We start from the raw sequence: 24,497 nt of genomic DNA, 5'->3' as shown, positions 1-24,497 counted from the left end.
CAAAGCTTGGGGACTTGATCGAAATCTTCCGTACAAACGTTTCGGGTGTGCGAGTGCCACTGCTAGATTATCAGCACTGGGCTGTGTACGTTGGAGATGGATACGTTGTTCACCTGGTGAACCTCGGTGAGTCATTTCTTTACCGTCTGTACAGAGTCTGGACTGATGCTCCCAAACACTGGCCACTCCCAGTAAAGACCTTCATTTAGCAGCCAAGATGCAATGCTGTGCAGACCAGAGAGTGCAGACCATTATTATTTAGTTGATTAAACCAACCAACATTTTATTCAACTTCCACAAATCGAATGATAAAACAAATCTCAACATAAATGTTCAAACTCATCATAAAACATGTTACAACCTTCAGATGATATATGAAGTCTAACTTATTTGTCTTTCCCTCTTCCTCATACTCTTAGGCTCAGACAGCTTCTCCAGCTCGTCCAACTCGTCCAAGCCACAAACAAAATCTAAGGGTTGCAAAGGCAAAGTAAAGAGACAAAAACTCAAGGATGTGGCAGGCAATGACGAGTGGCGCGTAAATAACAAACTGGACAACAAACGCAGTCCTCGGCCAGCCCAGGAAATTGTGAAGGAGGCCCTTTCCTTGGTGGGTCAGGACATGAATTACGATGTCACCAAGTGGAATTGTGAGCACTTTGTCAACAAGCTACGATATGGCATACGCAGATCTTGGCAGGTAGGTGGACCCAAAATTTCAAATCTATCTCTAGAAGGCAGATTTCCAAACTGTACCATAAATTTGTTTGTTTTCAACTGCTTTTGAGTTAGTTTAAGCTCATGCAACAATCACAGTTTGGTTAGGTTCATGATGTATTCTCATTAAGGTCGAAGGATTTGTTGAGTTGCAAATGTTAATACGAGACAAGTGATGAAAAAAATCCTGATACTGGAAAAAACATTTCTTACAACTGTGTGTGTGTGTGATTGATCTCTGGTACAGGTGCTAAAGTATACATTAGTAGTAGGAGCAGGATATGTGGGAGGAGCAGCAGGAACATTACTAGGACCATTGGGGACAGTGGGAGGAGCAGCCGGCGCAGCGGTTTACACCAAGGCTTTGCTGGATAAACTGGACTAGATAACTTCCTCAGTGTCGTCCTCCTCCTGAACTTATTTCTCCGTCAGTTGCCTACTCAATGAAATACATGAAATAAATTGAAAAATATCTTGTAATTTGCAAGTGTGTGTATTTGTTTCAATTTGTTTTTATGTCAATTCACAGCAAGTAGCTACCCCATGTTTAATTGCACTTATTCATTTAAAGGGCATGTTTTGACCCCAGATAATCCCAATTTACCATTATGAAAAAGGTATACAAAGATGTACTTCATTTTAATATGGATTATGCTGTAGATTAGATTTACTAACATTGTGCCTGGTCAGTTTAGAAACACAATAGAGCAATAGCTACACACATCCTATTCCAAATGTGGTGATGAAAGCAGGCAAGGACATCCTCTCTATTTCTAATGTTTCACCATATTTATTCAACCACAACCAGCATCAATCTGCCAAACACCAGCATCAAAGGTTCTTCATGTTTGGCACAAACATTCACTTGGACTCAAAGATGAAACCTTTTCAGGAATTTCAAATTAATCAATTAACAACCAACCTAGGATCCACTATTGACTACAGTAGTATCAGACACCTGGAGCAGGTTTTTCATGATGACTAATTTACCACTTTCCAGTACTTGATCTTGAATCTTGGCATTAGGGATAAACAGCATCTGGAATATCTACACCTGAAATTGGCCGTTATATCACAGAGGTTAATCAAACTGCTTGTTCAAGTTAATAGAAAAACTGTAGAATTTAACATCTACTAATAAACCTATCTCAAGAATATATATCATTCTTAACAAAGTGGGCTTCATATTAACCATGCAAACAGATATTTTTTGCAAATGTAAATGATTGAAATAAAGAATGTATGAAAACTAAACCCAGGAATGTAACTGAACATATTTTATTTTGTCAGTTTTTTTTATTGATTTTCCTTTTATCTTGTAAGAGATCCTGTGTGGACAAGGTAGAAACTTTTCAGAAACAGAAGGACAAGCATCATGTCTGGTTTCCTGCAGACACCGATCGCTCACTTTGACAAAACTTCATACAGTTTCTTCCTCCACATTGTTGTTTTTTGCTCTGACATGCATTGTTAGCTGTGAGACCTTATGTAAACAGGTGTGTGCCTATCTAAATCCTGTCCAATCATTTGAATCGACCACAGGTGGACTCAAGTCAAGGTGTGGCTCAAAGATGATCAAGAGAAATGGGAAAAAGCTGAGCTAAATTAATTGTCATAGAAAAAAGTCTGAATACTTACGTCAAAGTGATATTTCTGTTTTTCCTTTTTAAAAAATGTGTTAAAATTTCTAAAGTTCTGTCTTTGCTTTGTTATTATAAGGTATGGGTGGGAGGGAAAACATTATTTTGGATTTTAGCATAAGGCTGTAACATAAAATGTGAAAAAGGTGGAGTCTGAACACTTTCTGAATACACTATATATAAATATATAATTATTAAATATAACTTATATAAATATAAGTAATTACTATAAACGTATTCTTTGAATAAAAAAATACATTCATGGTTTCCCTTAAACTGATATTTAATTTGTTATATACAAACATTTGTATTTGCCTGTTTTACATTCTGGCCTGTGAATGCCGAACTGTTATCATGAAGCATGAAGAAACGAACCTCTTTCCTTGAATGGCTCAGTACTTCATGACGCTTCCTTTCACCATCAGTTAATGTATATCTCACCTGTGAAATGGCTTTGTACATTTGACAAGCTGAGGTCATGCATTTTATTTGATTTTAATTGTGGTTATTTAGAAGTGAGGATGACCTAACACACAAACAGTCCTCTAATGTAAGGAAGAAACATACGTTTTATTTTACAATAGCTCACATGCTACATGATTTGGATTCTCTGAAAAACATCCCCTCCAGCTTTCTTCAGAATAATGCAGCATAGTTCCTGACCTGTCCTGACCACCCCATACCAGGACATTAGCTCCAATGGTGATGGCTATTGATTGCGTCACTTGGCTTATCTATACAGCATTTTGTATTATAACACCCAACCTAACAACACCATATACAACAGGAGATATGGGGTCACACTGAAAGGTTTGATGGAAACAGAATCTGCTGGTTTGAGGCATCTCAGGTCCACTTTTGAAATTTTCTGCTGAAATTGGGGGGTTCTTATGATCCTACGGAGCAGATCTGTAATTAAATAAAGGCACAAATAAAAGAGTAAAAGAAACGTCTCCTTTACCCAGACCACACCCAATATTGACTAAAATAACTGCAGGATAAATATTAATATCCTCAAATGATTCCAAAGGGTTTTGGTGAGATCTGTAGGATTATACAGGTATAAATATATAACAAGACCTTCCAAATAAAACTCTGATTTCATAAACCCTCCACCCCAGCACTACAGCTCATGGGACACAGAAAACGGCATGTAAATGCACAAATTGATTTCCCCTTGAAACCTGGTGTCCAGCTTCTATTTAACAATGTTATGTCCATGTCCCAGCTGCTCTGTTATGTGTCTGCAGTGCATGTTTCTCATTTACAGATCTGAAACCAGTCCAAAAACTCACCTGTCAGGCCAGTTCAGTACAATAAAATACAGTGTGGTATGTGCAAAGTAAACTCAGCAGTTGTAATTTCGTGCTATGGAGCGTGTTATGCCGTACAAATACACAAGTGCATGCATGGACTGATTTTACATCTTAAATCTGTAATTAAGTGAAAGCTGAACTAAAACATTCATATCCACTGTGTGTGTGTGTGTGTGTGTGTGTGTGTGTGTGTGTGTGTGTGTGTGTGTACTGAAAAACTTTCAGTATAATAATAAGTTTGATTCTGAAATTCTGTTATATATGTTTATCTGTTTTTTTAAAAAGTGTTATTTCTTCATGTCATTTTAGGACAAGATGCACCATTTATATACATTTACTTTACAACTGCAACTTTATGAGTAATGAAAAAAACAACAACCAGAGTGACATGTTGTTAAATCACTTCTTCTGTAACTGCTGCTGCTCTGTGCTGCTTCATGTCTCTCTGGGTTTTGTTTTCCACTCTTATGTCTCTGCTTTTGTTTTCCATTGTTTTAGCTCTTCCATCCACAACACTGCATTCATAAAGAACTGGACTGTTGCTTTTTCCCCCCTCTGTCAGTTCTTTAGAGGCTGATCATCTACTCAGCAGAAGCAACTTCTCACAGTTTCACTTCTAACACTTCTTTCTGGTCCTTTACTTGTGGAATGTTGAGCGTCCATCTACTGCTCTGGGATCAGTGACTGCGGTCCATGTTCCTCCCTCTCAATCTCCACCCTCGTCAGTCCAGCTTGCGTGCGCCCAGTTTGAGAGGACCTTTAGCAGCTTTGCGCTCCGCCCGTTTTGCCTCCAGCTCTTTCCTCCTCTCTTCCCGTTTCTTCTTGGACAACTCGGCCTTGCTGAGACCTGGGCAGCAATAAAAACAGGGAGTTCAATGCACAGACGTACATTAAGTAATTAACGGTCAGGTAACAAGAATACTTGGGTATTAGTGTGAACACAGAAGCAGCTCAAGTGAGGAGGTAAAAATGGTCTAGTGATGGGACAAATGCTAGTGAAGCTGCATAGCACAACACATGCACAGAATTTGGATTTTTATTAAATGCCAGAGCAAGTGTAGATGCGACATGCACCATCTGTTTGCAGCTCATTTTGAGAAATTCCAAAGTCTCGTTTCTGACGAGTGAGACCAGCTGAGAGACTTACCCTGGCTTCCATCCACTGACTCCCAGCTCTCCTCCGCTGCCCAGTCTCCTGTTGCCTCTGCACCCCAGCTGTCTCCGGTCTGACAAGGAGAAAACACTGAAATCCTTGGACTGTCAAGAAATCCCTGACTATTTTCTTTTCTTATTAAATGTTCATGTTCTCTTGACCTAGTGATCAACTTCTCATCAAGAGAACGTAGTATTTTATTTTCACCACATTCAAAGGAGATGGTTCTTTTTTTATCCACATTGTCCTTTTTCATCCCTCTACCTCTATCTTCTAAATCTGATGGTAATCTAATGTTTACAGTTACATACATTTGATCACAGTCCTTTTGCTCAGCAGCAACCTGAATAGCTTACTTTGCAGACTGGAACACTTTAAACATGTAAAACAGATCAGTGAGGATGCAGCATTTTTTTCCGTATTAATAGAAGTAATTTTCTCTGTGATGTGTTTTTTCACTTTCAAGAGTCACAATTTCTCACACACTGATCATTTCAAATCTAATCAACACTAATTTAATCTGTCTATCTTTTGCTCTTTTGTCTTTTTGCTTCCCTCTGTCCTCACCATTGTGGCAGCAGTACTGGCTGTGTTTCTTTGGGACACGCTGGCGAACAGGTCGTTCTGACTGGCTCCCTTCGATGTGTTGCTGGTGTCCCAGTTGTACTCGCTGGCTAACCGCACCCCATCAGGCAGGGGGAGCGTCTTGTTGACCAAGGTTGTGTCCGTCTCCTCCTCCCCCCAGTCATTGCCCCAGCCCTCCTCGCCCGCAGAGCTCTGACCCTGGCCTTCCTTCTCGTTAGACCAGCTGTCGTCAGCGTCCCAGCCTGAGCTGCTCCAGTCAGAGCTCTGCTTTTTCACTGTCACGGAGGAGGACGACCGGCCCACCTTGATATTGAAGAGATGAAAAAAAAGATTAAAATAAAGACTAATTAAAATTTTTTATAAAAAGCTAAAATTTTAACCACTTCAAGAACACTAAATACAAAGTTCTTGGACTCCGTAAAGACAAGACAGGTGGATAATGGATCCAAATTAAAGGCTCATACTCCTCTGTCACTGGCCTTCTTTTTCGATGATGCCATTCCTGACCAGTCAGTGCTCCAATCATCGGGCTCTGCATGAGCTTTCTCTGGCTCCTTTGAGGCAAAAAAAAAAAATCAACAATTCATGAGATTTGAAATTACAGTTATGTATTAACATAATCACACATACATGTGTGTCTAAATAATAATTAGTAATTTTCTTGTTCAGTGAAAAGTAGTGAAATCAGACCTCCAAACTTCCCCAGTCCTCCTCGTCATCCCAGCGGTCCCCTTTTGGCTCATCATCATTGTCCGTTACTTCAAGAGTCTGTGATTGGTTGGCACTACTGGAGGCAGCGTGGTGACTCAGAGAGGCTTGCGGAGCGTTATCTTCAGAACCTGAGATAGAAAGAAAAACAAGAGATATGGTTTTAGACAGCATTACTAAGACTTCATCAGTCCTGGTTAAATAATACCTGGATTAGACCAAAATAAGGACACACTGAGTGAAAAAACCCTTTCTCCATGACTTCAAGTGAATCAAATTTGATTACTCTACCAGGTGCAGGTGCTGTGTCTGTGGCACTAGTAGGGCTGGTGGCGGGCCCGCTGCCCTCAGCTGCTGCACCCCCTTCTGTCCCTGGAGCGTTGCGGATCAACTTAGACGTTAGCGAAGACATGCCAGTCACGGCCCAGCCGGCCCAGCTAGAGGAGGCACCTGCAGCTTGAGCACATGACGATACATCCTTCTCTGCAGGACGGACAAGAGCGATCGTTTCAAGTTTTTAGTTATAGAATTTCAGAAATATAACTGACAGAAATTTCTATACTTGAGGTAGTTGCAGAAGTATTTGCTTTCCTTTCCCCAGAAACAGAGCAAGGTAAACAAAAAGGTAAAATGTATTCCTTGCTGAATGAAATCATTTAAATAGACAGCAGACTTTGCATCTCAGTGCAATATGTTACACACCTATATCGGCCAGCTTGGTGGGGTCTTCTGACACGGTCTCCAGCTTGGAAAGGAAACTCTTGATGGCTTTGAATGCCTGACAAAGAGATAGATGATAGAGCACATCCTAAGCAGAAATACAGCAGCACGGGATAAACACCATATTTCATATAATTTCATTTCACCATCATTCATAAGCCAGACAGAAATATTTAGCCTAAGTAAAAACTAATCATATCACAAGCCAGCTAAACACTACAGCTTGTCACTGACATTTCAAACATCCCTGTCTCATCCAAGAATTTAACCTGGGATTGCTGTGTTTACAAATAAACAGTCCAACTGTGTATATGAGATTATGTGTCTAAACCTCATTAAACTGCTGGTCATTACAAAGAATCTATCTCATTTTACTCTTAAATAACCTTGACTACATTTTCTCTCCAACGTTTTTTTGTAATAGCTGCCGGTTGTAGTGACCAGGCGTTATTCCACTACACTATGTGATTGCTGCACTTGCTGAATCTTTACTATTTAATATGAGCCACAGTGACAAAAAATGAATGAGGCATTTTACTGAATTAATAATAATCTATGTACTCATGATAAAGTTTCATTCAGTATTAAGTAAAGTAAGTCATGTGTACCTGGTCCCTGACGCTCTTATCAGGGTCCACAGTGATGGCACAGAGGGTGGGGAGGATGCGGGCAGCGATCTCCGTTACACTGTAGTAGTTGTGAGTGGCGGCAAAGCCCAGCACACCAGCGGAGCGTGAAGCTGGGAACGGGTCTTTAGTTGCTCGTGAGAAGGCAGAAACCAGAACACGCTGTCTAGTCTGTGAAGAGAGGGATAACCAAATTAGCCTTGAGCAGATTCTTTGCTGAACTTTGGTAGAAGTGTTTTTTTATTTTTTTTGGGGGGGTTGCATTAAATGAACTAAGTGTTGCACATTGGTGTGGGTGTGATTTACCCCGGCGTTGAGGTAGGAGGCGATCTTGCCCAGGCAGACAGTGGTGTTGCACCGGATTGGGCCTTGTTCATCTCTGGCCTGCAGCCGGGCAAAGTGACGCATGAGCTCCTGGTTCAGGTTGGTCTCATTCAGTTTGGGAGCCAGTAGCAACATAGACTGGACGGGGAGAGGAAGAAAAAGAGGAGAGCAGTGGCTACAGCAGGTTGACAACATCTAGTACACGGGTAATATGTAATATGTGATGACACCTCCTGGTTTGTGGTTGTTCTGTGCAAACTACCTTAACAGTCTGTTCTCTGATGGCGGGGTTGGTGTCTGTGAAGCCGTGAACAACGTGGGGAAAAATCTGCGAGTTGACTGCTGCCTCGTTCAGATACTGAATGAACTGCTCCATCTGAGAGACAGAGACACACACAGAAAGGAGGAACAACGGTAGAGCGAATAAATGTTTGTGTCCTTTAACACAGGCTAACAAACAGCACAGGCAGATAAAATGTCTTGCTCATCTATTTTATCCTACTTTTTACTGATGTTTTTCATTCCCAGCTATAAAACAGACGAGCTGCTAATTTTAAATGGGTAGCAAAGGTAGGGAAATAAAACTGGAATAACATATGCACTAATTCCCTGTAAAACATTCACCTCTCTTCACACAGATCACACTTGGTTATAGCTTACACATTCAGAAAATCCTGCTCCAAATGCTCATTTCTTTTAATGCAGAATTTAGCTTGAAGGCATTTCTGAAATCCATTTCCAGCGCTGCATGGGAGGTAAAGCTACCTCCATGAGTGCAGATAAAACAGGCCTGTAGTAAGTACACACCTGCTGCAGCAGTCGTATCCTCATGGCTCGGTCTGTGGAGGAAAACATCTTCACGATGACTGGGATGATCTTTTGTTGGTATTCTTCTGCTGAAAGGAACTTCCCTACCTGGCACACAGACGGATGGAGAAGATCGAAGAGATTTTAAAAAGTGGGTACAGGTGTAACTTACAAATCGAGCCTGAAACGAAGCACTGAATATTAACATAAGCATAACCACGTCTTACTTTGACTTAGTTTGAACAATGGTTTTGTGAATGTTTTTACTTCCTACTTACTATTTAGTAAGGTGTGAGGGTGAGAGGTGAGGGGTTTACCTTGAACAGCGGTGTGAGAACGACAGCACCAGCATTGCCAAACTCAAAGGCGGTGAGCAGCTGAGGCAGAACTTTGTGTTTACAGAAGTCTTCGGGGAAGGAGTCCAAATTTTCACTCAGATCCTGGAAGAACTGCTGCTTCTCGGCTGGATCCTTGATCTAGACAGGGCGAATTTAGGGACATACTTTCAAATTCTACTGATATTTATCATCTATTGTACACAATAATAATTATGCTAACATTATGACTTGATTTTCATGATTTCAAGACTTCTGAGAAACATATTAATTGAGTAAATGCTAGAGCTGTAATATAGTATAGTTTCCATTGCTGTGAGACAGCAAAGTTTGGTGTTTGCTTCACTAAATTAAACAATGTACACCCAGAATAGGTCCACCAGAGTTTGTTCAGCTTTTGTCCTATTATCTAATAATTTAGGTTGTGAGTATACTGGTGGAGTTTGATTGTAGCTCTGAGGTCTTAGTTGTGTCTCTATTCAAGTCTCCGGACCTGTATCTCCTCCAGGAAAAGGTTGCTCTCCACAAAGCTGTTGCTGAGGAATCCCCCAGTGGCTCTACAGTTCTGGAGAAAGCGTGCTGGGTTGGGCCGAGCCCGGGGGTTGGCCCCCACCAGCTCACAGTAATGAGGGACCAGAGCCTTGGGGATCTGTGAGCACAAAGGAAACAAGAGAGAGAACACAACTCTGTGAGCAATACTACTCTAGGTCACAAACAAAGACTCCTTTTAGCAGATTTCTTAACTGGCACTCTTTTAATTACATCATCTTGCTGTGCCCTCTTCTTCTGTAAAAGTTTAATGGCACCTGACTGGAAAACCAGCATCACCAGCTATTGCAGTAACAGCAGTGGATGGAAACAAGCATCAATTTGCATTTAAATTGATAACCTTTGATAAACCTTTGCATGGAAACTGATTTACTGGTAAGACAATATTTTTTCAATACCTATAAAAACCTGAAGAATCTTTAGAATAATCAAGTGGAAATATGGCGAGTATCAATAACAATGGTTAAGTAATTAGACAAAAGAACGGTCAAGGTGACGCACCTTTCCTAGTGAACGGAGGGAGGACGTGCGAGGTAGTGGCCCATTGAACACTTCCCAGATCAGGCAGCCTAGCCGCCACACCTCCCCTGCCCTGCAACAAACATGCACATAGTTCCATAAAAAAAAAGTTACAACAGAAAACTAGGCAGTGGCAAGGGCCAGGTTTAACATCATCTCATCAGCACTTAACTCAGGTATTGTTACATGGTCTTATAACGAACCTCTTCTGACATTTCTGCACTTTCTCCAAATATTCTTGTTGCTGCTCCCTTTTACTTCCTGTGTAACATATTATTGTGACTAGTTCCTCTCAATTTGTTTGTTTTTTTAATCCCCCTGTCTTACCATTTCTCTCCACTGCTGTTGGACATCTCTGGTGGGTCATATTTCTCCATGTCTGGGTAAACAGCCTTCGGGGCAGGGAGTGTGACCCCACTTGGGTCGCCCTGCTCAGGGACCACATGGTCAAGGGCCCCTAGCTTCCACTCTCCAGCTCGATCCACAAAAACAGCCCACACGCCCAAGTTGTTATGAAGCAGGTGGCAGTCGTTGACCAGGAAACTCAGAGCTTTCTGTGGTAGACGGCAAACGGCAGGGGTAGCGCAAAAAAAGTTAAACAGCAAGAGAGGGCTTGAAGAGGATAGTGACAGAAATGGCTAAACTATGGCGGCCCTGAGAGTATCAGCTGGCACACTGTCCCTCCTTACCACTATCTGGTGCAGTCCCCAGGAGATCTCCAGTTCCCCAACACCGCCCTTCTCTGCCTGGGCCTTCAGGTGGACTGCCAGAGGTGTCACCTGCTCAGTAACCAGGTACAGGCTCTTCTCTGTCTGTAACAACCACAAGCATGATTGATTATCATTTAGTGGCTGTTTTATTGACCACTGCAAAAACACTGAACTAGAAGGCTGAATGAAAAGATTAAAAATAATGTCATCTATAATTAAAACACAAAACACCTAACATATAGTATATATACACAATAGCAACAAAATTGCCAGTTAAAATTACATGTTAATATCTTTTACTTAATTTTTGTCATTGTGTACTACATCGTAATATAACAGGTAGTAAACACAATAACTCAATACACAGTAAAACAGTATTTAGATATTGACTTCTGGGATATATGAACTAATATTGTTTTAATTATCCATTTATATAATATTACAATGTTTCAGGAAACAAATTAAATTATCATTTCATCAGCATAGGTTTTTTCTTTAAGGCAATAAAAGCTCATACTGAATTATTACCTGGACAACACAGCCGTGCACAAACACTAACATTTAAAAAGACTTTATAGCAGGAATCTTACTGAGTTAAGGACTTGGGCAACGTCCTAGTTGCTGCTCAGTTTTAGTAAGTGTGATCAATAATAAGCATTTTCAGAATTTTAATTATGCACAAACACAGATGAGGTGGAAGACGATTAATACACAGGCTGGTTTTGTCATATCATGTCATAGATGCACCGATTTCGAGCATAACAGTAATCTAATAATCTGAAACACAAAAACTGAGAAAACTGTGAAAACACTACTCACTACAGTTACTGTACAAATATTCAAGGCCTCGAGTGGCATATTCACACTCACCTCTATCTGAACGTAAACAGGCAGAGAAGAGCAGATGGTGGAGATGAGACACAACTAATTATATTATAGTTACATGACAAAACAGGGCTACTCATAATTTTGCAACATGCCACAAAGCAGGCACAATGACCTTTTCTTTTAAACATTACAGACAATGGCAGAGTGTGCAGACGTAATGACAGTGGGCACAAATTAACACACAAAAGCAAACATACCTCTAATCCATCCACATAGGCCAGGATGTTGGGGTGACGCAGGGTCTTCATACGCTTGAAGGCAGCCTTGGCCAGCTGGGTTTGCAGCTCTGTACCCTGTGCTACCTCGTACACAAACACAGAGACCGGCTCTCCACTGGTCTGAGGAGACAGGTTGGGGTAAAATGACTCACTCACATACATTGACATGCCACACTTTAAACGTTTGTGCTTTGTGTAAACAAATCAGACATGAATTGAAAAATCAAGTATAGTCATATCACCACATCATATTCAAAGAGGGTGATTCAGGACAATGAAAACAGGAAGCTGCTGCTTGGCTGTCATTATGTGGCCCTGCAGCGATGAGGATGACTGTCTGGATTCAGCTTCTCAGAGATATTCATCAAGGCAGTTTGTTCCGTGAGGAGCTATTAGCGATGAGAGACGACACCTTTATCCGTGTGATGAAGCCTGAACACGACTGCGATAAGAGCTGTTAACTCGGCTAAAACCGGGTGACGTGGCGAGAAATACGTGTCTGTCTCAGCGAGTAAACAACGCCTAAGCTCACATCGTTAGCGAAAACAGAGCAGCCAGAAACATTTATATCAGTACTGACATGCACTCCGCCAGACAGAAGAGACCAATACAGGTATAACTGACTCGTTACCACGCCGGTATAACAACGGACAACGTATCTGGAGGCTAATTAACAGACAGGCCTCCATAACGAAGGCGAGCTAACGCTAACCGCTAGCGGAGAGTCGGCAGCGCTCTCCATCTTTTACCTTTCGCTTCCCCCGATGTAAAGTCCATATTCCAGACTTTTCTTGGGTGTCTGGAAGAATTTCATAAGCAAAGTCTTTGACAGGATCCCTGGCAAAAAAGGACCACATCTCCTCTTTCCTCCACACCTCATCAAACACACACAGAGACCGACGAACAACACAGACTACTGTAAGAGGCTAGCTAGCAAATGGCACGGATGTGAAATGGCTCCGTGGGAACTCTGTTTCTCCCCTTTAGTTCCACATTAGGTTGGTGTCAGTAAACCTAATCAAATTCATTATTCAATAATTCAGAAGTATTCTTAGTAAAAACTGAATCTAGATAAGATTTAATGCAGATAAATTCCTCTCAATATCTAGTTAAGGTTACAATCTGAAGCATTTTTGATGAGACTTCGTATGTTAGAAAAATTATTTTTCTTTGTAGCAAAGGACAACTGGATTCCATAACATTAAATTGTTCATCACATGGACGCATAATCAATACCAAAGAATGACATTTAAATATTATGGATTATGAGATAATGGGCCGCTGGTTTCCACTTAGATTATCCACATGGTCAAGAGGGCTACAGACACAAAACGCCCCTTATTGATATAAATCAAAAATGTCCCCAGTACAATGCAACACTAAAGCAGAATATAAACTCAAATGATCTAGGCTTTAATGCAGGTCCCACATTATAACCTACATTCAAATGGTAACAAATTTGTTTAATCAACCAACCTCCAACAGGGGTCAATAGATATTAGTTATATCAATATCAGATATTAGTTTTGCCTGTGGAGAACTTATAAGAACTGGAGACAGTAACATGACAACCAAAAGAAAATAAAAGGCAGAGACAAAGTAGTGGATGATCAACACAAACGTGGTAGTCATTGTTTAAGAGTATTTTTTTTTTAATTTGCATATAAGGGTTCTCTAAACATGGGCAAAGAGGACAAATAAGTTGTTCCAAATGACTGAAATTGATAAAACAAATCTTAACTTGAACAATTCTTTAAGAAAACAATACACAAAAAAAACTTAAAAGTCGCCTACATGTATGAAAATGTATAGGAGACTTATGATCTGACCTTACATACAGGACCAATATATTCATTATATCTCTAAATAGCATGACAGGACCCTAAATTACCCAACCAGTGATCAATACTGTCTGCTGTGTATTTAGACATGTATCAACAAACTGCTCAAAACTTCAGTAGGAACACCATGCTGCGCCAGAGCATGTCCTCAGTCGGGGCTTTTGTTTGTTTCATAGACATACCTGAATGCTCAGCAGTAGGTTTTAGGGCCCTGGTGGTCTGGGTTTTTGGGAACCCTGTGGGTCTGGTTGTTCATAACTGCCAGACCAACTATTGTACAACTGTGCAGCAAAGCCACATTATTCTGTGATAGATGATTTCAGACGTGTAGACGTGAAGCTATTTTGGTTGAGGAGCACATCAGACATATTTCCATCTGAGAACGCCGTCAGTGTTTCACTTTAGGATTTTGGTCAATTTGCAGTGAGTAGTCTTAGTAAATTGATCAGTTACATCAGACCTGTGGGAGCTCAAGAGTCCTTCTCCTCAGTATTTATCTCCAAGGGCCAGTGTTGAGATGATCACTATATAGGATTATAGATTCTGTGCAACTGCTTTTCAGTTTAATATTAGTGGTAATTTTCAAGATAACACGTCACATATGACATTTGATCTGTAACTGAGGGCTGAAGCCAATCAAGACACTACAATGAAAATACGTTGCCATATATTGCTTTTTGTGTTTCACTTTCACACATAACATCTTAACTGCATCTCATGCTATATAGTGTTTTACTGTACAAATACAGGTGAGTTACAGAGGACATTGTGACTTGTCTTAATTGCAGGTTTATTGAAGCTGTTCTGGGGACTTGTGTTGACTTAGTTCTTGTTCCTTTCATTTGTCACCCATTTGTGCAAAATTCATGTTCTAAATTTGTTTTTGCAAGTATGTTATGTAAAAACACCAGACACCTTTATTCAACATGTTTTTGGCTCCTAACCTCTCGAAGCCTTTAACTCATGTTAACACGTTTGACAGGGATAACAAATAGGTTCTCTTTATTAGAGGCATATAACATTAACATCTCAGTTTTAAAATTTGCATGACATGCAAACATCAATAACAATTGATTCTTAAATGCTTTAAGGTACAGTATAGGGTATAATATTAAGTACATACATTTTTATCCAAGGTGTATATAACATTCGGTAATATACAAACATAATTTAATATCATCTAATGTGACATTGGCCCATTAGTGGCAGAAAACTTGGAAAAGGATGGATTAACCAAGTACAAAATGTGTTTAAGTTTGTACCAAAATAAACAATTTGAACTCCACACAGGAATTAAACTGCCTCCTACATGAACAGTCCAGTCTCTCTTGTAGTTTATGGATATTTGTCTCCTAACAGCCGGTGTCCACATACAAGAAAAAACAAATTTTCAGACATCTTCTACAGCCATTGACAATTCTTTGGTACAACTTCCATTTTTCCACTCAACTTCATAAATCCTTATGAATTAACATCACTTATTGTGTATTTTACACCACATACAAGATTTTGTAACAGTCTTACAAAAAAAAAGTAAGAAAACCCTTTATTTTTAAAAAACAAATCTAAGATTCAAAAATGTTTTAATTATAACCTTGTTACCTGTAATTGTCCCGTTTTGCCGTTCTTTTCAAAAGCTTTGGCATGTTACTGAGCAGGGCTTTTACGCCTGTGAACACATTATGACCAGTTGACTTCATCTTGCAGCTAGTTTTTGTTTCCGAAGGTCTGTAAACCCACATTTATCTTACCACCCCGACCCCACACAGCATACTAAAAAAGCAAGACACCGCAGGGAATTGAACCCCGTCCCGACAGAGTCAGGAGTGCCACCACCGGAGTCTTTTGCTTTTGTTGTTGCTGCAATAAAGGGCAAAAGCAAAACCTGGAGGAACAAAACCAAAGAGTTTGTTCCTCCAGGAAAAGAAAACCCCTAAACACCTGCTGCTATATTATCCTGTCACCACATGGGGATTTCTCTTGGTCACGAGGCTGAAACTAGAAGAAAGAGACAACTGGTTTCCCCAATCCCCAGCATTCCCCATAACAACACTGCATTGGTGTATGACTGATTCCTCGATATCCTTTTATCCATATTAACAAAGCCACGATACCAGCATCCCTGGTGAAACTCAAAGCCGTTTTCCCCATTGCAATTCAGCAGGATTCGCGGGTCAAACGAACTGTGAAGGCTTTCTTGCCAAGTTTACGGCTGTAATGGAAAGAAGACAGACAATTTAAGCCTCCCCACCCCCCCTCCCACATAAACCCCACACTGAAATACCAATACTCATCCAATATGACAAAGTTTGTCAATATGGTTATTGTTTACCGCAAGTGGCGAAGCAGCATTTGCCACAGCTATTCTTCCTCAGTGATGCGCAATTCTTCCAAGTAATAAAGACTGTACCCTAGAAGCGGGATGTACCAAGATATCCCATGACTCCCTGCAGCGGTTTAAGTCGCCTGGCTCAGTAGCAAGTTAAGCTGAACGAGAAATCTGAAAGGAAGAGAGAGAAGTGTTGCCCCACCCCAGAAAACCCCTGACCGAATACTACTGCAATGTTTGACAACGACTTCATGGACATTATGTTGTGTATTACGAATAAAATGTTATGCAGAGCTGATGTGCATGCAACATGTTGAGTTACACATTTAAGCCATGGTATGTTAAAGAAAAAAATCAAGGGAACCGAAATTACTTAACTTAGCACCCATGAGACTGAAGTGATGCAGTATTAGCGAGACAAGCTTGCAGCTCTTGATCTTAATGTGACTGGATTCTCAGAGTTCCATCACAGGTTAGGCCATCCCAGATGACAAATAGACAATTTTTTTTTAGGTAATTTGACCTGAGAAACCAAAGGGAAAAGAAAAAAGGCACACACAAACACAGAGAGCGGGGCTTCTGCGAAGGACGTCAAGGGTTCAGATTTAAGCTCAAGCGCACAGGGGGTTGGTACTTCATTCAGGGGCCACACTCAAATTCGCTGACAGCTTCCACAGATGGCTTTGCATTCAGAGGCAGGCGAGATCGGAGTGGACAGACGAGAATGATCTGAAACAAAGAGTGATCTACACAACACACCCACCACACAATACTCAAAGATTCGAGTTCTACTCATCTTATGGTTTAAGATGCAAAGCAATAGGGCCCCGTGGCCAAAGAGGAATATGCTAGTAAAGCATTGTTGTTACTGATGATTTGAGGTTAACATAAAGCCAGTTCCAAGATGTCATTTTTCCAACTACAACATTGCAGAAGTTTTTTTAACAAGTTAAGCCAGCACCTTATTACACGCTCCAGGTTAAAGGACTTCACTCGTGCTTGAACCAGTCTTGCACGCTGATTTCTGTGAAGAGAAGTGTAGGGATACACCCAACCAAACCAATGCACAATATAAAGTACGGCAACACATTTGCGCTGCATTTCAGACCAAATTCAAGCTGCACCATGCACAGCTTTCCTCAGCCACTTAAATTTTGAGAACCTCGCACAGTTGCACGATTCAAAGTAATTTAATTCGACCAACCTGCCACCTGCACAGTTGCACAAGGGCTAGTAGCTGAGGGCTAATAGTTCCAATCCATATGCATCAAAAAAAAAAAAACAACCTGACTCCATTTGTTCAAACTGCATGCTGGTTGATTTCAAAAAGGCAGGATGATTCCTGTGTTGTCCTAGGTAGACTGCATTCTTCCTTGGACTGTTCTGTAAGATCAGAGAGGCAGACAAGAAACACACCCACCCCCTCCCCTCACAGTATCGTAGAACTGACTATTGTTATCCTTACCCAAATGCTTTACTGCAGATAACGTCAGAATCAATGAAGGTCCATCAAATCTTCCCGTTATCACAAGAGAATCTTGTTAAGAAAGCACAGCAGTGCTATTTCTACAGTCAGTATAGCAAGTTGCTTTCATTTCAAGAACAATGAGGGCAGTTGAGCCCAGTCAAGATAAGTGACCCCTCTAGGGTTGAAAATTTTCTCCTTTCCAACATCAATATTTGATGGATTCAACTTATCTGCCTTCAATATCCACTTTGAAAAGGATGTCATTCGAGCCCAGGTCACATCCGTGCTCTACAAAGCTCCAAGCTTTTGTCATACCTGAAAAAGCACAAGAAAAAGCTCCCCCACACAAGCCCCCAAAAGAACAAATGCATACCAAAACTGTATTCAATCACAACAAGCTATGCATTTATTATGCAATAAGAAAATCCTTTACAGATAGTTCACTCATTGTATTGTCAATACAAGGCATAGTAACTAATTGCAAAGGAATTGCAATGGAGGCATCTAGCCAGACAATGAATGTTAAGAGAAATGTGAACACATTTAGTGACCTTACGTGATGCTCGATGCGCAAGAAAACTTGTACATACAATGAGTTAGGAGAGTTCCTGATGGTCTCGGGTATTGGAAAGCGCACAGGACACAGCACACTGAAAAATGCAAAGGAAAAAGCCTCTCTCCCACAAAACCCTTCCCCAAATACAATGAAGCAGTACACAACTATAAGACAATCACTGCATTACAGTAATCAGAAGTACAACTGCCTTAGTGAAGACACAACTGTTTGACTATGAATACAATTCAAAGATTGGAAGCTATTTCCAGAAGAAGCATTTAAATACCGCAGGCCTGAACGCGAGGGATTCCTTCCTTATGAAATGTAGACGTGGACTTGAATGTAGATTTTGAAGGGCGGGCCATATAACTTAATCTGCAAGAGTCACAAATACACAGCCCCCTCCCAACCCCACAAAGCAACTTGAAGCCTGCACAAAATTACAATGACTTCTAGTAAAGAGACTCATTACCGCACTTCCTGCTACACCAGGAGACTAGTATTGGGGTTGCTATCCTGCGAAGCAAAGTGTCCACTTGAATCTTGTTGGGTGCACCTGGATGTTTCCTAGCCAAGCCATTTTGCCTTGGGTAACATGGAGCTGTGAAGTCTAGGAAGAGACTGATTAAGGCCCCACAACCCACCCTCCCATTACCCAAAAGATGTGCATGAAACCCCATTTACAACATGTTCCAAATGGTGTAGAATAAATTAATCTAATGGATTTATTAAACAATACCAAATACCTTCCTACATCTTTTTATCTGTAGTGGATGCACCCGATCCCGATCCATAGCACTATAGTAAATAAGATGAGCTCAACTTGTACCGAGCAGCTAGCGCAGGGGGATTCTTTCGATGATCAGCTTTAGGGGGCCAGGCCTGTGAAAAGAAGAACTCGAAACACGTTTTAAATACCCCCTCCCCCTCCCCTTAACCCAAAACTATTTACCATCTAGGATCAACTACTATTTCAGTACAATTTTTTGGGATGGAAAGTTACTGTATACTATACAGCATAGGCAATGATGAGTTAATGTACCGGATAGTTACACCCACATGTACATTTCATGCATTAACTCACTGCTGGGTTAAGAGGTAGATGTAGCTGATCTGTACCAATGAGGCGCTGCTGCTGAAGCACTGAAGGGTTGCTGAATACACACATCAATCGGCCGCACAGGAGACCATCCACTCTCACACTCCAATGCTGAAAGCTTCTCTGGGGAAGACCTATCGAACAACAAGGAGCTGCCTCTCTCCGGCTGGGGGAACTACTTCTGATTGCAGGGGTCGGGAAGTCCGATAAGATGTTCCTCTCGCCAGCACACTATCAAGGCATTCATCACAGCAGACACCACCACACTCATGTCAGCGCACAACAGGAGGGGTGACCACGGTACAAAACGATTTACATGGATTGCCTGAAAAGAGGAAGAGAGAGCTGTGCGAGAAATTGTGTTCTAAAACAGTTGTTTCAAGAAAGTAGTTAAAAAACTAGATGCCAGAGAATGTTACAGAGATACCTCTACCCAATATACAAACCAACGCCTTGCTTTAAACTTGTGAAGCTAGAAGACACTTGTGCGCCCCGTCCCACCCTCTCATCACTGGCTGGTTTGCTCTGGAACCGCTTCAGCAATGGCCACTCTGTGCCGCTACCCTGCCCTGCTCCTCTGGCTCCCTCTGGTGTACACTCGCCGACAGCTGCTTCTGCTGATTCCTGCTCTCTTGGGCCCCCTCTGCTCTTCCCTCCAAGCCCACTGGTCCTGTCCTGCCTGGCACCACTCTGGTCCTCCTACGCCCTTTGGTCCTGTACTGCCTGGCTCCACTCTGGTCCTCCCCGTCCCATGGCCTCGCTCCACGCTGGGTCCTGTGATCTTCCTCTAATAACTAAGTCCATTCTTCCTCACAATAACTAAGTCCATTCCTCCCATCGATAACTCAGTCCATGTTCCCCCCCCCAGAGGAAAAATAAAAAATAAAAAAAATAAATCTTCTGTCTTCTCTAAGCAATTTTAAAAAAAAAGAAAAGAAAAAAAAGTTGATAACTGAAAGTCCATATAGAATATCAGCCTGTGATTCCTCAAGCTACAGCTAGAGCTCTGGTAATATAAGCTTTGATTCCTTCAAAAGATTCTTAAAATATTACTAAGAAACAAACCATTTGAGTGCAACTTGAGAAATGAAAAAAAAGAAAAAAAAAAAAGTTAAAATTGGTTGCATTTCACGATGCTTGCCCAAACAACGGCATAAACTGAGGAGGCCAGGGCCTCGTCTACCATTTTAACTGTCTACAAAAGAGACTGATTGTCTTGATTGCTTCTTTGGTTTTCAAACACGCTATTTTCTTTTGTTGTTGTAACAGACTCGTGTTTTTTTTTTTTGTCTCCTATTTTGGCTCTATTCATTTCCAAAGGTTATCTAATGATATTAGATATGGCGCATGTTTTAAATAATTTAAATACTAGAATATTTTTGGATGATTCTCATATTATTTCTCATTATTGATAGCTGCTCTCATGATGAATCTTAAAGGCAGTCTGATTTACTTCTGCTATTAACTGGCTTCAGTAACATTTTAAACTTTCTATTTTGAGCGATTGCTTTATGACAAAGTCAGTTGACTCGCCTGGACCCTAGTCAGTGTCTAACTTCTCTGCCTGGATACATAACATCATTGCTTATATAAGTATACAATTAAATTTGGTATTAAAACGCTCTCTCTTGTACAGTGAGTTATTTAACTCAAATACTTGCGGTCGCTGGATGTCGCCTTGCGGCCATTGCCAGCCTTGCGCTTGTGAAATCCTGACCACTCCCTTTCCATTTCTGTGTGGATACGTCACGACTGGGAAAATAGCATGGGCCACGCAAGCGCGTTGTTTAAATAGACCAATAGCCAACATTTTAAGGTACTACGTCACGGCCCCCATCTTGAGCCAAATACGAACATAAAAAACAGTGACCTGGATTACATTCTTTAAAAAATACATAACGTCAATTTATCATGTTGACTCTTGATAAAACATTAATTTAACTTGCTAGAGTAACAAGGCGACCGTTAAAAAGTTCTGACGTTCTGACAATGCTGGCATTAACAGTCTATATTTGTCTCACTTAGCCTGCCGTTAGCTCGGTAGCTAATCGTCAAAAAACTGAAGCTTTGGTTTCGATCAAGGCTAGTTTTCATTGACATTTGTTCGCAGAGACGTATAAATTTGTCAAGCTTGATGTCAAAAAGCCTTGTTGAAAAGTACGAAAGAAAGCAAAATGCGTATCTTGATATTTAAGACATGTCTACCCTTTAGGCAGTGGCTAACGCTTACTGACTCATCAAAACAAGCTAAATTCAAATACTTCACAAAAAAATAAAACTAGGTAAAGCAAATCGACATATCTTCATCCCTAACGATTAAACTTCGAAGTATTAAAAGGAAGAAAAACAAGAACGGTTTGACCTGCCGCGCCTCACGCTACGCCGAAACGGTCTCAATGCAGTGTGAGCTGAGACGGCGTCACTGGAGATTTTATACTGTTTCGGTGATTCGACTAAGGCAAGAGGAGATACTCTTCCGATGAGAAAGTAGTCCCGCATTCAAAGGACAAAGAACGCTTACATATGTTGATTATAGTTTTACAGTTTACTTCAAAGCATTAGGGGTGACAAATTAATCAAATGCGTGAAGATAAATTGTAACTAAAGATACTCATACTGTACTAATACACGAAGTTTTGGTATTTTATGAAATGGGTTACTCAGACAAAAGAGAGGGGTGTGTGTGATTTCATTACGATTGCTAGTTTCTTTTTTAATATATGTAAATGTCTGAAACACGAAGCAGTGAAGAAACTTTCAGTAGACAGACACATTGTCATCCTTTTGTACCAAGATAAGTAACGGTCAAAACAGCTGACGTCACAGGAATGGCTGCGCGGATTAATCTTTACTTGTGTGTAACACGGTTCTACAAACCGGATCAAACTAGAATATGGTTGAATTGCCGGACCTCCTTCCTCTTTACTGCAATGATATGCTGTTTGTGATTGACGAACAAAAGAAAACAGCCAACTCATCTCCTTTAACTTGGATCCCCTACGGTCAATAACGCGTTTCTCTGGCGCTGGTGTTTGCAGTGTTTCTTAAACAAATATATCAGGTGGTATCATGTAGTTTCAGACATTATTACAAGCCTTCATAATGTTACTGTAGGCTCAATGTCATCAACATGAACTTAAATGCTAAATTGTTACTGTGTTATAGTTGGCTGAAGAATGTACGTGATAAAACTAGAAATATCCAGAAACATCTAGTCCCAGGAAGTGTGTTGCTGTGGCAGTGGAAAATTACCAGTACTAAAAGGTAATATTGTGAGTTACTTTTGATCACCAGCAGGGGGTGCAGTGCAAAAAGACATGCCATTTGTCACGTCTGAACCAAAACATGAAATCGGCCTATCCCTCCCTTGTGTTTTCATGTGCATGGCTGTTTTTTAACATTGATTACAGTAACTTGGACAAGTCTGGGCAACCTCCCTTATGCAACTATTCTTATGATAGCTCATTGATCAGCAGCACCCTGTTGTAGGGAGTTGTCCTCTGCATGAGTTTCAGCCCCTCCCAGGCTCAATGAATTGATCTCTTTCATGGTTGTTAGACAGGATATAGTTAGTGCCACGGAGACATTAGAAAAAGAGGCATGGATCCTTTCATATGATAACAATGCTACACAAAGGCCTTTACTTCTATGGGCTGATCAAGACCTTGATGTGAAGTACTTGCTAATCAAAGTCATTATTAAGCGGTTGTCCTCAATTTGCATTGAGTTGGACTGGACTGTGTTAGAAGTTGTGAAGAATAAACAAGTCTAATTATAAGTAGGAAGTTTATGGAAATAATGTGGACATCTGTATCTATGACCTTATATCAATATTGATGACAATAAAGAATTTTTTATCTGGATATCAATTGTTTATTATTGAAATAGCCTGACAAAGAGGAGTAATTAGTCTGATCCAGCTAATTAAATACCTGACTACTACTAATACCTGAAGGTACTACACATTGATGGAAAAATCTTTGAAAAGACCAAATGACAAGTTCATAAGTCTCACTCACTGACTTACAATATTGCCAATAATTATTTAATACAAACTAACATATTAAAGCGGATAGCTGCCACAATAAAAATGTAATGATATAACCTCTGACAGCTGACAAATGTATATCATCCCAACAGTATCCATTTTGTCACATCACCCACCCCTAGTAAATGTAATTACAAAGGCTTCAGCTGAATGGTTGCAGGAAACTTCTTAAAATCAATGGGGCAACTGTAGGCAGTTCAGTAACTTTGGCTGACTTATAACAATACTGGTGAAAACAAAGTAAACATAACAATGTTACACAAAATAATAGGATATAGACATAGACAAGCTGAAATGTGAGGCAGCACAAACATATGAGCAAACCTCACTTTTGCAGGTTATATCAGTGGGTTAAATGAACACCGTTATAGATCCTGTCCCACGGGCTCAGTTCGATTGTCTCCTGTATGAGGACAAAGGTCCCGCTCTTTCAGCTGGTTCAGTGAGCACCCAGCTGTTACATCAGGCGTGATGCAAAATCAAACCACCATTCAGGAATTCATACATTCCTGCTCATGAGCTGTGATTCCATTATTCTGCAGCCAGACGCTGAGGGAGACAAACTTATTCATAGGTAGATACACAGCTGGATACTTTCCTGAAACACTTGGAGATTTAGAGACTATTGTGAGTAAATGTTCTGAGTACTGAATACATCACCTAGCTTAGATCACATTCTGTATCCATTTTTTTGTGGTCAGAATGGCTTTAAACAGCAGCAGATTATTGTGTGATCTGAAGTGATGATCTTTGCAGCTGATATCAACAGATAAGTTGCAGCTTTATAGAGACAAATATTGTCAGAAAAAAAGCAGAGGAGCAGAGGGAACAGCTGAGTACCAACACGGACCACCATCAGCACCCCTTGTATAGCCAACCCAGCGAGGACGGCGTCCACAGCTTACCACCAGGGAAGAGACAGGTGATGGAGAAGTTCTTTAAGCCTGTTCACAGCCCCTCTGATATGGACGAGATCAAGCCGCGGAAGCAGCACAACCACCATCATCACCTTCACCATCACCATCACCAAGACCCTCATTCACATAGGTAGGATACATTCTAGTATTCTTGGTATATTTGAATTTATAATGGGGATTTAGCGGGAAAAAATTGCATTCTGAAATTTGCCAACAAAGTAATCTGCTTTTTCTAATCAACCTCTCAGACTTAAAAATACAGATGCTGGTAGTGGTTATAAGTGTGCAAAATTGCAGTTCCATATGTGCACTTATTGGTGCAGATACATCATTTAAGTTGTTGCTAATTTTCCTTTGCCCCTTTTTTCCCTCTGTTGTAGATACACAATGTTTGATGATACAGACAGAAATACAGATGACAGCC

General features: G+C 40.7%; 2 protein-coding genes across 4 annotated transcripts in view; one reads left to right on the top strand and one right to left on the bottom strand.

The window, feature by feature from the left end:
- LOC130173564 (phospholipase A and acyltransferase 3-like) overlaps positions 1 to 1,197 on the top strand; it is a 2,644-nt gene extending 1,447 nt beyond the window's left edge. For 2 of the 3 annotated variants that reach the window (XM_056382954.1, XM_056382953.1), the window contains exons 3-5: positions 1 to 126; positions 420 to 700; positions 965 to 1,197. The exon at positions 1 to 126 is cut by the window's left edge. In XM_056382954.1, the coding sequence (XP_056238929.1) occupies positions 1 to 126; positions 420 to 700; positions 965 to 1,102 (545 nt within the window). In that variant the 3' untranslated portion in view covers positions 1,103 to 1,197. The remainder of the gene's footprint in view (positions 127 to 419; positions 701 to 964) is intronic. The other variant, XR_008828453.1, reaches the window with a different exon arrangement.
- Positions 1,198 to 2,908: 1,711 nt separating this feature from the next.
- scyl1 (SCY1-like, kinase-like 1) lies at positions 2,909 to 12,757 on the bottom strand. Its single transcript, XM_056382952.1, has 18 exons — positions 12,565 to 12,757; positions 11,795 to 11,935; positions 10,689 to 10,811; positions 10,327 to 10,553; positions 9,982 to 10,072; positions 9,425 to 9,580; positions 8,914 to 9,072; positions 8,597 to 8,704; positions 8,052 to 8,165; positions 7,772 to 7,927; positions 7,448 to 7,636; positions 6,822 to 6,897; positions 6,411 to 6,602; positions 6,102 to 6,250; positions 5,876 to 5,965; positions 5,394 to 5,714; positions 4,821 to 4,899; positions 2,909 to 4,520 (listed from the first exon to the last, which is right to left on the bottom strand). Exons 1-18 carry the CDS (start codon positions 12,670 to 12,672, stop codon positions 4,396 to 4,398), a joined length of 2,604 nt encoding a protein of 867 aa, XP_056238927.1. The 5' UTR covers positions 12,673 to 12,757; the 3' UTR covers positions 2,909 to 4,395.
- Positions 12,758 to 24,497: the final 11,740 nt, after the last annotated feature.

Source organism: Seriola aureovittata, chromosome 8, assembly GCF_021018895.1.
Source record: "Seriola aureovittata isolate HTS-2021-v1 ecotype China chromosome 8, ASM2101889v1, whole genome shotgun sequence".
Lineage (NCBI taxonomy): Eukaryota > Metazoa > Chordata > Actinopteri > Carangiformes > Carangidae > Seriola > Seriola aureovittata.
Note: the sequence above shows the minus strand (reverse complement) of the source record. Positions and strands in the feature narration are given on the sequence as shown.